The sequence below is a fragment of the Pholcus phalangioides genome, unplaced genomic scaffold (assembly GCF_987345545.1).
Source record: "Pholcus phalangioides strain wild (caught in Gottingen) unplaced genomic scaffold, Ppha-v1.0 ptg000007l_1, whole genome shotgun sequence".
Classification (NCBI taxonomy): Eukaryota; Metazoa; Arthropoda; class Arachnida; order Araneae; family Pholcidae; genus Pholcus; species Pholcus phalangioides.
The window spans coordinates 23,930,808-23,947,007 of NW_028301600.1; the positions used below are offsets into that span (position 1 = coordinate 23,930,808).

The following is a 16,200-nucleotide window of genomic DNA, read 5'->3' on the forward strand; positions in this document are numbered from 1 at the left end:
AAAAAAAAAAGAACAGATGCACTACATCAAGTTCACAATTGTACTTTATTATATACAATGATTTCCTAGTAAGCACAATTTTAAATTGAATGCAGTGTAGAATAAAAATACACAAGTGCCACAAAAGACAAAATACCCAATGAAGTGGCTGAGAAAAGATTCCAATAAAAATATGGATGTCATATATAACCAAAATCAGCAACCCAATATTAAAGCATATATGTATTATGAAAGAAAAAAACTAATAATTAATACTGTACAATACATTGCCCATAAAAAAAGTTTATGATTGTCTTATTTTAAGTATGGATAGCTTCTCAATTTATTCCACTATGGTTATCATACTTCTTTTTAAACGTGCCAATTGTGTTGGAATTCACGACACCTCGGAGAAATAACAATTTGTGCAAGTTGTTAATAAGAAAAACTTTTTTTCATAGGCGGAGATCAACTTGGAAGTCTGGGGGCACGGTGATGATGATGTCAATTGATATATACATATATACATTAGATCAGTCGACTCCACCTTTGACGCTGGAGGGGCAATGCCCCCACCATGCCCCCGTATCTCCATCCATGCTTCTTTTGTTTATAAAACACCAAAAACATTCATCATTGAAAAAAATAACAATTATTCACCTGTATAAAATCATCATCAGCAACATCAAACCTATTAAATTTTAAAGATACTGGTCCACCACCTGGACGTGAAATATGGTACGAACAGTTCTGATTGGAAGGATAATCTGCCACACCAAAGGCAGGAGAAGATATATTACCAGATTTTGCCATCAGTTCTACCTGACAACCTGCAAAATGAAAAAGAAAGTATGTGGGAGAAGATATATGAATTAATTTTTTTTGTTTGCATAATCATTTATGCGAAATTTATCTCATATAATTTAATACACACTTACTTGATTTAAAAATCTGATCAAAAAGTATCTTACCTGATCTAAAACGTATAGAAAAACCTTTTCTGCTATCCCCATAACTTGTTTGAAGGTAGATATAGACCTTATTTTTTGTACTAAGTATAAACTTAGGATTATTTTCAGCAGTTCCAGTCAACTTGGCCAAAAGAGGATCTGAAGGCATGGTGCCATCTCTAATGAAAAGGAAATCTTTTTCTGGCTCAAAATCCAAATCCAACACCTAAATGAAAATAATATATCACTTTTTTTTGTAAAACTGTTTAGATAAAGAACATGATTTTGATTATCAGTAATGTTGATTTTTAAAAAAAAAAAATCTGAAAATATTCATAAGCAATACAAAAAGAAACATAGGTTTATTAATTATATGTATAATGTTAAATTTGAAGATATTACTATTATTTTGAAGTATATCAGATTAATGTCCAAGAACTATTTGTTCTTTGTTGAAACATGGATGTTTTAAGAGTGGTCCAAGAAGAGTACATGCTTGTTACATTCAGTAGCCTATATGGGGGTATTCTTTTTCATAACTTCATGCAGAAAATACTTTTTTGTAACTGGAACAAGAATGGTCTTTTAAATACATTTATATTTGTCAATTTATATATATTTTTGGTGAGAATTTGACTAAAAATATTTCACTATTAACTATGTAGGTAACAGAAATATCATTAAAATAATTAAAGCACTAAATTTCACACAGGAATAATGATAAAAAACAGCCATTCCTTACCTCTAATGTAATAATTTTGCTAGATGGTGCTGAAATAATGTACAAACATTCCAACCCTCCTGGATATGGATTTGGATAAAGGGGAGAATTGAAAAGTTGAGCATCAGGAAGGGCCAACAACTCACCACCACAGCGAATTAATTCTGAGAAGGAATATTATTGGAATCAATTAAAGAAACCTTATCATAATTTATATTTAACAATAAAAAAGTTATTATGCATAATAACAGACCTTGATAAGTTTTATACATTTTGTTCACGCACATACATGTACTGAAAATTCATCACTCTTTAATATGCATAATGACAAGTTTGTACTGGTATGACAAACAATACTAAATTAATCACATTTGCTTGATATTATGCATAACAGCCAGTTTAGGGTGATGAATTTGATAAATATGGAGTGTTGAGTATTTTTTATGTATGTAAAGAAAGCTAGTATACAAGACACAGAGTAATTTTTATGTTATCTTTTCCTCACATATATGTTCAATGAATTAACATTTGTGGCAAAATACTTGTGGGCAAGTATTGCAAAACTGGTAAGTGGTTAAATGAAAATAGTTGAAATCAAAAATTATATAAAAATTATCATACCTCCTGTAACGGTGAGTTTTTTGTTTACTACAATGTACACATTAAACACAACATTAAAAAAGCATAATAACAGTATAGTAATAGTTGTTATATTTCTCTATATTTGTAAATTTTAGCCAATAAGTCCATTTTCTTATGTATAACATATATTTTCATGTGAAAGATTTTTTTAAAACACGAAATTTAATTGTTAAATGGTTTATTTTTAATAAATAATGAATTATGAGAAATCATTATACACAATTCAGTTCAAGATAATCCAACGTTTTGCAATATTTCTTACATGCACATTGTAATTACATCAAAGTGTGTTTTTCTAACAAAACAAGACAGCATTTCTATAACTGTAATCACTATATATCGGGACATCAATAAACAACATTTTGGAAATCATGCAAGAGTCACTCTAAAACGGTTTTTTCCAAAGGGATCATAGAAACCATGGTTATAATATAGGATCCTATGGGTTGGTATGAGTTAGGGTGATGAGAAAAAAAAATTTCTGAAGAAGGGGGGGGGGCCCGAAAACTTTGTTCTAAAATAAAAATATTCACTGATACTCAATGCATTGCATGAACCTGGCCAAAACTTGGGGCTTAGGCTATTTGAGGTTCACCCCCTCTTTTTCTTGCATCCATATTAGAGTCATATATATATATATATATATATGGGGGTGTAACTTTCAGCCCAAACACTGCAATGCTTTCCTCCTGTCAGTGCCTCTGAAATTTATCAAACAACAACTTTCTTTATGGTCATTACACATATTTTTGATAAAAATGATAAATTTTTTCAAACTCACAAACCACATTTCGGAAATATGAATGATAGCTCGTAAAAGTGACAAATGTAGTGAAATTTCAACCTATTAATTAAATGAAAATTTTGTAATACTATTTTTTTTGTTTACTAGTTTAAATTTCATATTAGTAGAGTTTTAGTTAAATTGAAAAATATTTTTTTAACTAATATATGTCACCCCTTAACTATATTTTTTTACCCTTTCTTGTAAGCAATAAATTATTTACTGCCCTTGAAATAAAATTTTTTGTTCGCACCTGTTTTCCAACTGGCTCTAAATCCTTTTTTTTCAACAGATGCATCAGATCGGAACTTGACTATCATGAGATTTGAAGCAGTAGTAAATGTTTTTACTCCAAGATCTTGAGAACCAGAAAGTGTTACTAAATTAACACCAGATTCTTCAGTACGCCCACCAGCAAGAATTTGCACAGTATCAAAGTTGGACTCAGTTTCAAAATCTGAAAACTGGAATAAAATCAGAAAAAATTGTAAGTACTGAGTGTTAACTCACATTGAGAGAGAGAATTAAACACTAAAAAAAGTTTATCATCAATAGGCTCAATTATTTTATACTAGAAAGCTAACACGCACAAAATGGCTTCATGACACTATTTTCTAGTAATAACAAAGTGATTCTTGAACTAATAATATTTTTCTCCCTTTATCTTGTTAATATAAAGGACAGCCACAGTATTTTATAGGACAAGCTGGAGTACCTCCTAAATAAATTCCCAGATTAGAATTTTTCCTGCATGAAGTTAAAGCTTAGCACCCACAGGTCTAAAACACTTCTGATGCCAATGGGCAGGGCCGCAACTAGATACTTTGTCACCCGGGGCAAGCTGGAATTTTGGCACCCCTTGCATGTAGAGGAAGCAGTTAAAGGATGGATTCGGTGCCCCTCCTGGTTCATCGCTCGGGGCACCAGATCCGCCTGCGCCCCCCCCTAACTGCAGCCCTGCCAATGGGCATTAGTTCATTCGTTCCCTTTCTTTGACTGTTTATTCAAAAGTAAGAGTAAGGGAACAATCAAAATGCATGCATGTTGCAGCTGTAGCCTGCAGTCATAAACTTTTTTCAGAGGGGGAAAACTGCTGTTTTGGGAGGGGGGAATACAAAACTGACAATAGAATAGACTTAAAATCTAAAAAAATTTAAAGCACCTTAGCCAGCTTCCAAAAATTGGGGGGGGGGGGGAGGGGGAAGATCGACATGTAAAAAATAACAGTAAGTATAACAGTAAGAGTTTTATTACAGAATTTAAAGAAATGCTGAAAAATATCTGTACGAAAAAATATAGGCACAATTAAATGTAAATTAACACAAAACTGAAAAAAAAATTAAAATTGATGAAAGCAATAATAATTTCAAAAGTAATGAAAACTAGGACCTAATGAAAGAAATTATCTGGGAACTAATGAAAATTTAGGATTGATGAATTAAAAATAAGAAAAATGATTGTAAGAAATAATTCCAGCACGAATAAAAATTCAGAATTCATGATATAAATTATTCTAGAAGTAACAAAAAAATTCAGAGTTAATGATAGAAATAATTCCAGAATTGATAAAAATTTAGAAGTCCATAGTCGAAGCTCAGACACCTTGTTTACTACAAAAAGGTGTTTGATATATATATTTTTTTCACTCTTATTACCGTAAGTGCACGGCTGCCTAAAACGTGGGGCCTGGTGTGACTGCTCCTGTTGCACACCTTCAAGGGCAGCTTTGAGTTGGATGAAAAAGTGCCAAAATGTTTTTTTTAATAATACTGGCAGGTTAACCATGGTGTTTAGTTATCTGTGATCCCTTTTCTCCCACAACCCAGGGTAATCAAAGTTTTATTGTACTTTGGTATTTTTGTTCTGCTAATTTAAATTTTGTAGGAAATTCATAATTCTCTCTCTGTGAGCTTCTTTGTTCTTGGAATAATGAGAAAAAATTCTTGTTTCTGTAAAGAAATATTTTAAAGAATAGACAGAAAAACCTACATTGGTGAGATTGTGAAAGCTTTGTTATACCATAATATAATAAACAATCTAACGTTTTATCAGAAGGTAAGGTGAATATTCTGTGCTTATGACTTTGAAAATTGAAATTTCAACGTAAAAATTAGGTTTCAAGTCCAAAAATTAGAATTTTGGACAACCTCTCAAATAATTCAATAAAGACGCATTCAGGCAGTTACCAACATAAGTACTCCAGATAAAACTTTTTTTTTCTAGCCAAGCACAACTCAGGTCTATCGCCATGGGCAATTTACTACCTAGTGAGTTGTGCCGGAAGTGTAAGTATGTGTACCTAACAGTCTGAGTATGTATCTAGTGTTGTGTATGATTTTTAGTGCTGCCATCTATATCTCAGAAGTGAAGTGTAATGACTGAATATTTGTACTGTTTCTCTCTGTGGCAAGACTTTTTAACGGGGAGATCGGCTAGCATTTGCGCCTTGAAGTTGGGAACCACAGAAAACCAACTTCAGCCGACCACGACTGTGATGACGGAGGGGCTCAAACCCGGGACCCCACGATGCGAGTCCGTCACTATGACCACTCGACCACCACAGCGGCTCCAGATAAAACTACTTGCTTTTGCCATGTGTAGAAATAATAGGCATAGATATGGAAGCAATAAGTCAAACTAAAAAAGGTTAGCATTTTACATGTGGCTTTTTTGATGATGCATGACTATTAATAGAACAAAATTTGCAAGAATTCACTAACCACGTCCCCCTTCCTTGTTAAATTCAATAATTTATTATACATATGAGACATAAAATAAATAATCCTTTCACATGAAAGTATTGAGAGATAACACTGACTTGGCAGTAAAGTGAAAAGAAATTGTAACAAGATATATTTTTTGTCAGTTTCACATTTTTTGGTTAGAATAAATTTAAACTATTATTATAAGATACTGAAATAAGCAAACATGCAATTACCTGTAGAATAATGCCAGTTCCTACTGCTCCCTCCAGTGTCCATTTACAATCCGAGCTAGGTTCATATTTATTAGGATAACTTGGTGACTGAATAGAATCTCCAGAACTTCGGAAATGATAGTTACAAAGTTCTGTCAAAGAAACATGCAGAAATAAGGGATTGTTTTTTTACAGCAAAATGATAGACAGTTCATCTGGGCCAAAGGTGTCCAATGTTTTAGTTTGTCTTGAACCCTTGATGACTATGAGACTATTCAACAGAACCCAAACAAACATGAATATTTATGAAATACAGATATTTTTACTGCAAATAAGAAAGAACTTTTAATACTCTGGAAACCTAGGGTTATACAGAACACCAGTTGGAAACCCATGATCTAAGTTATTTAAACATATGATTCAATTTCTTACTAGGACAGTCCATTTCATCAGACATATCCCCACAGTCATCTTGACCATCACATTTCCATCTTTCATTGACACATTTCCCATTACTACAATAGAATGATCCTGAAAGGAAGAAATAAACAAGGTTGAAAATCATTGAAAACTTAAATATTGAATATTGATGTTGCAAGCAGAGCCTGTTTATTGCATGGGAAAATGGGGCATGTGCCTAGGACCCACTAATTTTCAGGGACCCCAAAAATTTCTGTCTTTTGCATTTTAGTAATTTACCTCCTTTAGTAGAATACAGTCAGAAAGCATTTTTGTGTGTAAATGAAGTGGCGAGGTCATTCAATCCAAATGCAATGTATGATACCACAAGACAAAAGAAAAGCACCTAAAAGAAAATTCCTTGATGATGGGGATATTGCTTCTGTAGAGTTTTCTACTGGGGAAAATTTTAGAGTAGCATGCCATTTCGCATTTTGGAAAAATTTCCTTACTTAAATTGCAAAATAGATGAAGTTTTTCACAAAACCCCAGTGTTCCAGCAGAATTAGGATAATGCTGATAATAGTGATTAATACTGATTAATGTTTATATAATACTGATTTGGATGATGATTTCGCTGAAAAAATTCAGCAATTTCCATCAATTAAAGAGAGAATCGAAAACCCTAGTGAAATTTTACAAAAGTTGCATAACCTTGAAATTAGAGCAATGTTCCCAAATGTTGAGACTGTTCTAAATATTTTTGTGACTATTCCCATAAGCAGTTTTACAAATGAGCAAAGTTTTCCCTTTTGAAAAGATTGAAATCTCCCGAAGAACTATACTGGTCAAGACAACTTACAGAAATGTGGGGGCTCCCATTCAAAAAATTGGAAAAAGTAGGACAAGGAGGGTACTCCCCTTAGATAACATAATCATAACATAATAAAAAAATATCCCTAAATTTTTTTTTAAATTTAAAAATTAATTAATTTTTTTCATAGCACTAAGTGCTATTTCAGTATCCTATAAGATTGACTCAAGCCAAAGCAAAATTACAGAAATCACTTGGTTACGAAAACAATTTTTGGCCAAAACAAGGTACTAGCAACCACAGATAATTCTTTTCTGTCTCTTCACACATTTCTTTTTGGAATATTCCACAGTCCAGTCTGTCAACTCTCTTTCTCAATGCACAGCAAATTATGAAGACATGGACATTTTTTAAGAATGTGATGCTCTTTCGAGACCACTTTCAAAAGCACAGTGCAAAATATGTAAATTACAAGGTCCAATGTCAATAAGTCAAGGTGAATCGGATAGTTTTACTGCATTGTCCATCCTTTTTTAAAAGGGATTTGTTTACACCTATACATAAAATGTAGACTATAATTTTGAATGATGAATGTTAGTTACTGTCCAAAACCATGAAGTTATAAATACAAAATTATTTTTTCCATCCAGACAGAACTTTTTAATGTAATAAAATAATCATTAATTTTTGAAATATATGACATCCATATTTGTTATGGGCATCTTTTTCTCAGCCACCTCATTGGGCATTTTGCCTGTTGTGGCATTGTATTTCTATTTGACTATTCTACTTGTTGAACCCTCAAACTAAGAAAAAAAGAAATTAATGAACCAAATGTCCCATATAAACCCCCCAAACCTTAAAAATGATACAATTTCTGCTTTGGCAGAATCATTAATTGCATTAATTGCATTAACATTTGTAACATTTGGCAATATATCAATGATTCCCTCCTCAATTAAAATCAATTACAGAAATTTTATTGATAGGATTTGGTAAAACAGTAACAAAAGTAGGACACAAATAGCACATTTTACCAAAAAGTAGGAAAAGTAGGATGAGTGGGAGCCCTGCAGAACTTTCATTTGAAAGTGACGTTACTTCAAATTTACAATATGATGGTCCGGGGTTGTGTGAGCGGTTCTATCTATCTACAATATGACGATCTCATTAGAGACTTTGCAGCATCGAAGGCAAGAAAAAAACTCGATTGACTGTTTTGACCCACGCATACAAATGTGATACTCCATCTTATTAAACACGACATCAATTCATGCTTTTCATTAATTTGTAAAGGTGATGTGTTAATATAGTCTATTATAATTAATTTTGATTCACAAATAATATTTAAATGCTTTTTAGGATATACATTCCATGGAATTACACGCTAGTTGGAACAAAAATAGATCCTCACTGCATCTTCATCTATCATTTGCTTATATTTTCATCGTGTTTATTTTTATAAAGTTTAAAAATAAGAGTTTTTCTGCATATTTAGTTTCCACATCTTCTTAAATTTTCAAGTGCAAAATTGAATGCCTTGATAAAAGTGCAAAGAAAGCAAATGCCATTAAGAATTTATTTTGATAATAATTGTACCTAATCGTTGCATGATGCCATGGAATTTTCACTTAAAAATATCGAAGGCAGATGGCAGCACCTGTAGAACACAAATATTCATAACTCTGGCAACACAACCTCAAAGAACATTGGTGCCCCAGAATTTATGTTTGCCCAGCGCCTGAACTTATGATGAACGGGCCCTGGGTGCAACACCCAGGGTGAAGTTGATACTTTGGACCAGGGCATCCTGGAGCAAAGTTATAGGCTAGGTGGGCAATAAGGTCAGGATTTTTCTTGAGCCCCTTGATGGTAAATTTAGAATTATAAAAAATCAATAAGATTTATCCTGGGCACCCAGGCTGCAGCCCTGTTGCCTCTTCCATGTAGCGAATATACTTTAGAGCAGTGTTTCTCAACTGCCGGGCCCTGGCATCAGTCAAACCGGGCCATGAATGATTCACCGTTTCATTTTTCCCCATTCATTTCCCATTAGTTGTACTTTTGTGACCTGTCCTTCCAGGACAGGTCACAAAGGCCCGGTTGAGTATTTTTTCCACTAGAAAAAAATACTCAACCGGGCCGCGAGCTTCCAAAGGTTGAGAACCACTGCTTTAGAGCATGGGTTCTTAACCAAAGGTGCATGGAGAGATTTTGGGCGGGGGGGATCTGTGACTTGGATGAGGAAAAAAAAGAACTATTTCTAATTTTTTTAAAATTAAAATGAACAAACAGTCAAATTACAAGATACAAATATATAATACAATATACAAATACAAACATATGTTACACTACACAAAACACACACACATATATTACATATACCACAAATGTATGTAGCCCCAAGGGACTGTAAAGTCCTTCCAGCAGGCCTATATGATTTTTATTACATGATTTTCTTCCTCATTTTGCCCCAAACACTGAATATTATTTTGTACATGTATCAGTGGTATTTTACTTTGAGACCACACATAACCCAGGCTCTGTCCCTTATGGAATGTAAGCCAGAGTGGTATTTTACTGGCACAAGGGGTCCAGAACTTTGCCTTATTAGCGTGGTTGTGAAACTTTTGTCTCAGATGGTTCCTTTGTCACAGTAAACATGTGTCTGCGACTCCCCAGAATGGTCTCACAAAGAATCACTTCAAAGACCGAATAGGCACACATCAATATTGCCAGCTTGCCACACCTCACACTTAGAGAACTATTGGTGCAAAGGGCTTGTGAAATGCAGAAGGTTAAAAATCCCTTCAATTTAGGCAGTATAAAAAAAGTTTAACCCAGCAAAAATACTGGAAAAGAAGACTTTTTTTTCGAAATAAAATAAAATATTTCATACCTTTGGGACATGCTTGCATCTGACACATGAAAGGTAAAAGTGTTTCACACGATGTTAATGACCAAGACTGTTCAGCTCCACCAATTACTGCTTGCACGCAACTTCCATCCTGTGGTTGGGGTTGATTAGTACTCCAGAATCCCATGTATAATGAAATGAATGTACCACTAGCAGATTCCAACGTATTAGTAGATAGATCATCTACAGTCATCAAACCTGTTGAATAAAAAAAGAACAGGCTTATACTTTAGACACTGCAAGACAGGCTTGTATAGATATGAACTAACTTTTTAGCAACATTAGTTTTTTATAAATGATGTAAAATGAATGCTTTAAGCTATTGAAGAATTGATATTCACCATATAATTCAACAGAGAGAATAATTTCGGGGCTCTCATGGGCCCCAATTTTATATAATTCGCGGAAATTGGCATCCAAAGATTCATTCATTATTACAGAATATGCTCGTACAGGAATGTGTAAAAATATAGACACAATTAAGTGTAAATTAACACAAAAATATTAATGAAAACTTTGAGTTGAAAATTCAGACCCCCTGTTTGCTATGCACCCTGTATATATACACTCATCATCATTGTGCCAATCCCCCAGATCTTCTCAAATCTATCTGCTTGTACAACCCCTAGAAAATATCTTTAAAGTCGTTGTATCTCCTCGTATATACCAAGTGTGTGCCTCTTGTGTTCTTCCAGTTGGAGGAGTTCAAAAGCCATATATCAGTAAAAAATGAGCCCGCAGCAAGTATTGCTGCTTGAAATAGAAAGAAGAGTGCTAAAAAATAGTTCTGTGGGAAAAAAAGTAGCAAGGAATCAACAGAAACCATTCGCATCAAAACGCAGCGGAACCTAGGACTGAGCCCCCCCCCCCCCAATAATTCCTGGAAAAACAACGCAATGCAATCTCCCTCTTCTGCTCACATGCTTGGGTCCCGTATATACGGTATGGTATGACAGAAACTTTCAGTCCCCTCCCCCAATGCTTTCTTCTTCTCGGCGCCTCTGATTCACATCGAAATCGAATCTATCTGGATAAGGCTAATACAATGATTATATACTCCCCAGCAGGGCCGGTTCTAGACATTTCTCAAGTATAAGCGAATAATATTTTGATGATGTGAAAAATCGCCCTCCTCTTATCAGTTGGTGCCGTAAAAAATTGCCCTAAAAATTTTTCCCCTTCAATTCACACCTTCTGCTTCCGCGTAGTTCGCAGGATTCAAGGTCCGGCCCTACTCACCGGAAAAACTCCGAGTTATCGCTTCCTGTGACCACCTCAGACGCATCTCTGTCCAAGTCGCATATTTAACCCGTTGCTCGGACACTAGCATCGAGCACGTTGGGTGCTCGATGCTAGTGTTCGATTTCGTGGTCGCGAGCACGAGAGAGAGAGAGAGATTAACGTTACAATCAAACACCTTGTACGAATTACTTTCAAGAATTAAAACAAAGATCTTGATTTCATGTATTCGTATGTTAAACTTGCCGGGTAAGCACTTAAGGGTGCTCTTTTTTTTATGGTAGGTACAGGCAGGGCCACCTTAAGAGGATCATGGGCCCCCGGACTAAGTGGTTTTTCTGAGGCTCTACCAGGTAAATTCTAGAAAATTTCAACCAAATCTCATTTTTGTGGGGCCAATCTTCTCTTGAGGCCCCGGCCGTGCCCGGGTGGGCCCCATGCGTTAAGACGGCACTGGGTACAGGCTGTGCTCGCGAATAGAAAAAGGTTTAAGACCTCTGGTCTACGGTATAACCTAACATCAAAAGGAACTCCAGGGTAGGGGCGCATAGGATGGGGAGCAGGTGGGTGTGCTGCGCCGGACCAGATGGGGCGCAAATTTTATCCTTTAACATCTCCTTCAAAGTTACAAGGGGGGCGCCAAAATGCGGGCTTGCCCCGGCTGACCAAGTATCTAATTCTAAATACAATACCCGGCTGACCAAGCATCCAATTCTAGATGCAATACCCGGCTAACCAAGCATTCATTGCAGATACAATACAATCCAAAAAAAGTTTGATATAAACACACAGAATATGGGTTCGAACCGACAATCATCGGCAAAATGGTGATTAGGGGCAGGTAGGCATTCTGCCACAACCAATTCGATATACACTCGCCCCACAGTGGAAACGAACCTGTCAGAGAATAGAGAGAGGAAAAAAAAATTTATATATATATATATACACACACACACATGTATATATATATATGCGTACGCCATCTATACGTTATTTAAAGCATTTCATCTTTAAAAAAATTCTAATCATCTCAGGATGATTGATCAGGCTACTATGCTCATCATCTGTGGATGATGGGAGCATTCTGAGGGGTAAAATTGTAAAACTGTGTCATGTGGCCTGAAAAAATTTTAGCCTGTTGGACCTTTGCATTGCTTCAGAAGCGAAGTCCAACATCACTGACTATTGATACTCCAACCATTTGACGGCACGGTCGTTTTTTTCGTCAACGTTCTGTAAATGGTCATGGCCGTGGTTCTTGAAAGCAGAATAATCTGCACAGCTGTCTGCTTTTGAATTCGGAAAATGGATGGCAGCACTTACGGACGGAAGCAAGAATTGAGGGTGAAATTTGCGCCCCTCTTGTCCGGCGCCCGGGGTAGCAGACCCGCCTGCTTTCTCCCTTGTTACGGCTCTGCGTACATGCACCCGTAAACATCCCTCTGCTGAATTTCTAACGAATTGGTGCATGCCGGAAAGTGTTGCGCTATGTGTGTGGCCTTAACGTATTTATGATTTCTGATACAGTATAGGTGTTTTGTGTTCGAGAATGCTGCCCATCTCACATATTGAAAGTACAAATGCCTGAATTATTGTGTTTAGGTAAGTATCGTGTTGGAGTCCTACCTTCTCTATGTAGAGAAGAACCAACCGATTTTTTGATGGAACCAACCCGCATTCATGCCTTGAACTTGGAAAACCACAGAAAACAAACTTCAGCGGACCACCACTGTGTCGCCTGCGGGGTTCGAATCTGGGTCCTCTCGATGCCCACACAACCGCTGAAATACTGTGGTTGCTGTTGCATTTCCCATATTACCCCAGGGCTAGACTTTGGGTAATTAGAAGAATGCAGTCGCAACGGGCCGCAAAATAATAGTTACCGTAGAATTGGATTTTAATGCATTGATTAAAAACTAATTTTTGACTTGACTGACTTGTCGGTTGTGGACTTGAAAGCTTCTATCGATAGGCCATATGAAAAACATGCGCCTCGTGCCATATCAACTGACGCGCCATGTGGACACGAACCCTCGACACTTCTTCCCACACACACACACATACATTTTCCAGCCAAAATTATCTTTAAAAGTAGCTAATAATCCTGGCGATTAACCACCCTGACCCGCGTCGTGTGAATGCCCCCCATTCAACATAATGCACAAAACCTTTTGTGCGGAGCACGCACTTAAGTTTTGACAAGTGTGGACCCATCCGAACCCGGACGAACAAATTCTAGTTGCGGGCCCCATTCCGCATTGGCTGAAAGGCTCCATTTGTAAACCATTGGTAAAAAATTCATCCGCTCCGTGTGAAAGAGCCCTTACATACTACTTACGTCCAAAAAGTTTCGATACTTATTTTAATACGAAAGAATGAATACAGAAAGAACCCCCCCCCCTCCCTGTTTATTTGATGTTTCCTTCGAAGTAACTACCCTGTGTATAATTATGAATTTTTGCCATTGTTTATTCAAACATTGTAAATGCAAATCGCAAGCTTTTTTTTGTCGCATCCTCCAGTGCCTTTGTCGCTGCTTGCTGCACTTCGGAACCTGAGAACCGTTTGCCGCTTAAGCAATTTCTTTATCCGAGGAAGAAGTCACATGGGCAAGATCAGGGGGAATAAGCTGGTTGTAGAAGTATATCGGAATGTCATGTTTTGGCAGGTGATCTGACATCAGCAGATACCTGTGAAGGACCAGGAAGACCGCGGAGCATTGTCGTGATGGAGCAACCACGACCAGGGCCGTCTTAAGAGCATCATGGGCCCCCGGTCCAAGTGGTTTTTCTGAGGCCCTATCAGGTAAATTCTAGAAAATTTCATCCGTATCTCATTTTTGGGAGGCGCCTCTTCTCTTGAGGCCCATGCGTTAAGACGGGCACTGCCCACGACTTGACCTTCCAAAGATCTGGCCGCTTGCGTCTCACCAAATCATGTAGACCTTTAAGGACTCATAGGTCCCTCCTGGTGTCAGATTTTTTTACCTGTCAAAAGCCCCACTCCGATACTTTCACAACCAACTTATTCCCTTGATCTTGCTCCATGTGGCATTTTCCTTTTTTTCAGATATTGCTTAAGGGGCAACGGATTCTCAGGCTCCGAAGAAGTGCAGCGAGCGGTGGCGAGGACACTGGAGGATGACAAAAAAAAATGTTGAAATCCGCATTTACACCTTTGTATGAACAATGGCAAAAATGCATAATTGCACTGGGAAGAAAGTGCCAAATATAAACAGGTTCAATCTGTGTATTTGAATCGTCCGGAATAAAATAAATCTCGGAACTTTTTGAACGTAAAGTAGTAGTATATATCGATTTTCAAGAAAGTTTGTTTATAGTTTCAAAAACTGAAAATACGTGATCGATATCAGCCCCATCGCGTCCCATGGGCTAAAGCAGCGTTTCGTCCACCTTTTTGAATCCCAGGATCAGTAAAATGTCTGGAATTTTTCCGATGGATCATATCGTGAGTCATGTTACCGTATGACCCGTAAAATATGGGACATTCCTGTATTTTTGGTTTGACAGATTTGTTTTATACAATTATCCCATTTTATCAACGAAGCTCATTTCAATTTACCTTTCGTGAAATTGTAAAAATGGACATAATTTTTTTATAACTTATATAAACTGTTATGATATATAAATTATGATTAAACTACACTCATGTCCATAAATTAAGGATAATTCAGAATCACACGGAAATCGAAATCTAAAGTAAAACTTTCACCTGCAGAATTATCACACACATCTGCAAGAATGATATGCAAATTTCAGGAAGCCAGCAGATGATGCCGATAGTACGTCACAATGACGAGAGTGTAAGGGGGGGTATATAAGGAATGGTGGCAAAGAAGTAAAATTGTCCACAAGAGTTCTGTAAAGTGCTCAGTGCCATAAGCGAATAGTTATGACACAGAGGACGCATGTTGATGATTTTTTACGTGGTAGAATTATCGGCCGCCTGGAATGTGGGCGTACTCAGATGGAAGTATCCGAGGAACTTGGAATTGCCCAAAGTGTCATCTCTAGGCTTTGGCAACGATTCCAAGATAACGGAAATGTCAGTAGACTTTACAGTACAGTTATCCCCCGAGTTACAACGCCGAATGAGGACCGGTATTTGGCAGTAACTGCCAAAAGAAGCAGACGGAGCACAGCATCCGACCTGTCTCGTCACCTATCTGCAGCCACGGGTACCACAGTTTCAAGGCAAACCGTGTACAAACGTTTGGGAGATATTGGTCTACATGCTCGCAGGCCTGTCAGATGTGTTCCGCTCACGGCAAGTCACTGTCGGCAGCGATTAGTCTGGAGTAGAGAACATGCAATGTGGACATCGTCACAGTGGGCTTGTGTGATGTTTTCCGACGAGTCCAGGTTTAGCTTGCAATCTGATTCACGTCGGACTTTCATATGGAGAACGCCAGGTACCCGTTACCACCAAGACAACATCATTGAACGACACCGTTACGGTGGTGCAGCATTGCTCGTTTGGGGGGGAATTATACTGCGTTCCAGAACAGATCCGCATGTTCAAACCGGAACCATGAAAGCCCAAATTTATCGGGACATCATTCTGGAACAACATGTACGTTTGTTTAGGGGTGCCATGGGCGCAGAATTTGTGTTTATGGATGACAACGCCCGTCCTCACCGAGCAAACATCGTAAACGAATGCCTTGAATCTGAGGATATAACCCGTATGGAATGGCCAGCATTCTCACCTGACTTGAATCCGATAGAGCATGTGTGGGACATGCTTGGCCGACGAGTTGCAGCCCGTCAACCACCTCCTACATGTGTACCATAACTTCGGAGAGCATTGCTTGCTGA

At 37.1% G+C, this 16,200-nt stretch overlaps 1 protein-coding gene across 1 annotated transcript in view; it reads right to left on the minus strand.

Annotated features, from left to right (window-relative positions):
* Positions 1-16,200, minus strand: part of LOC149085090 (uncharacterized) — a 146,169-nt gene that overhangs the window by 92,369 nt on the left and 37,600 nt on the right. Inside the window, exons 5-11 of the mRNA XM_089232879.1 lie at positions 10,106-10,321; positions 6,426-6,524; positions 6,015-6,145; positions 3,330-3,540; positions 1,672-1,814; positions 951-1,155; positions 640-809 (exon numbers count right to left, since the gene is read on the minus strand). Coding sequence (XP_089089005.1) covers positions 640-809; positions 951-1,155; positions 1,672-1,814; positions 3,330-3,540; positions 6,015-6,145; positions 6,426-6,524; positions 10,106-10,321 — 1,175 coding nt within the window. The remainder of the gene's footprint in view (positions 1-639; positions 810-950; positions 1,156-1,671; positions 1,815-3,329; positions 3,541-6,014; positions 6,146-6,425; positions 6,525-10,105; positions 10,322-16,200) is intronic.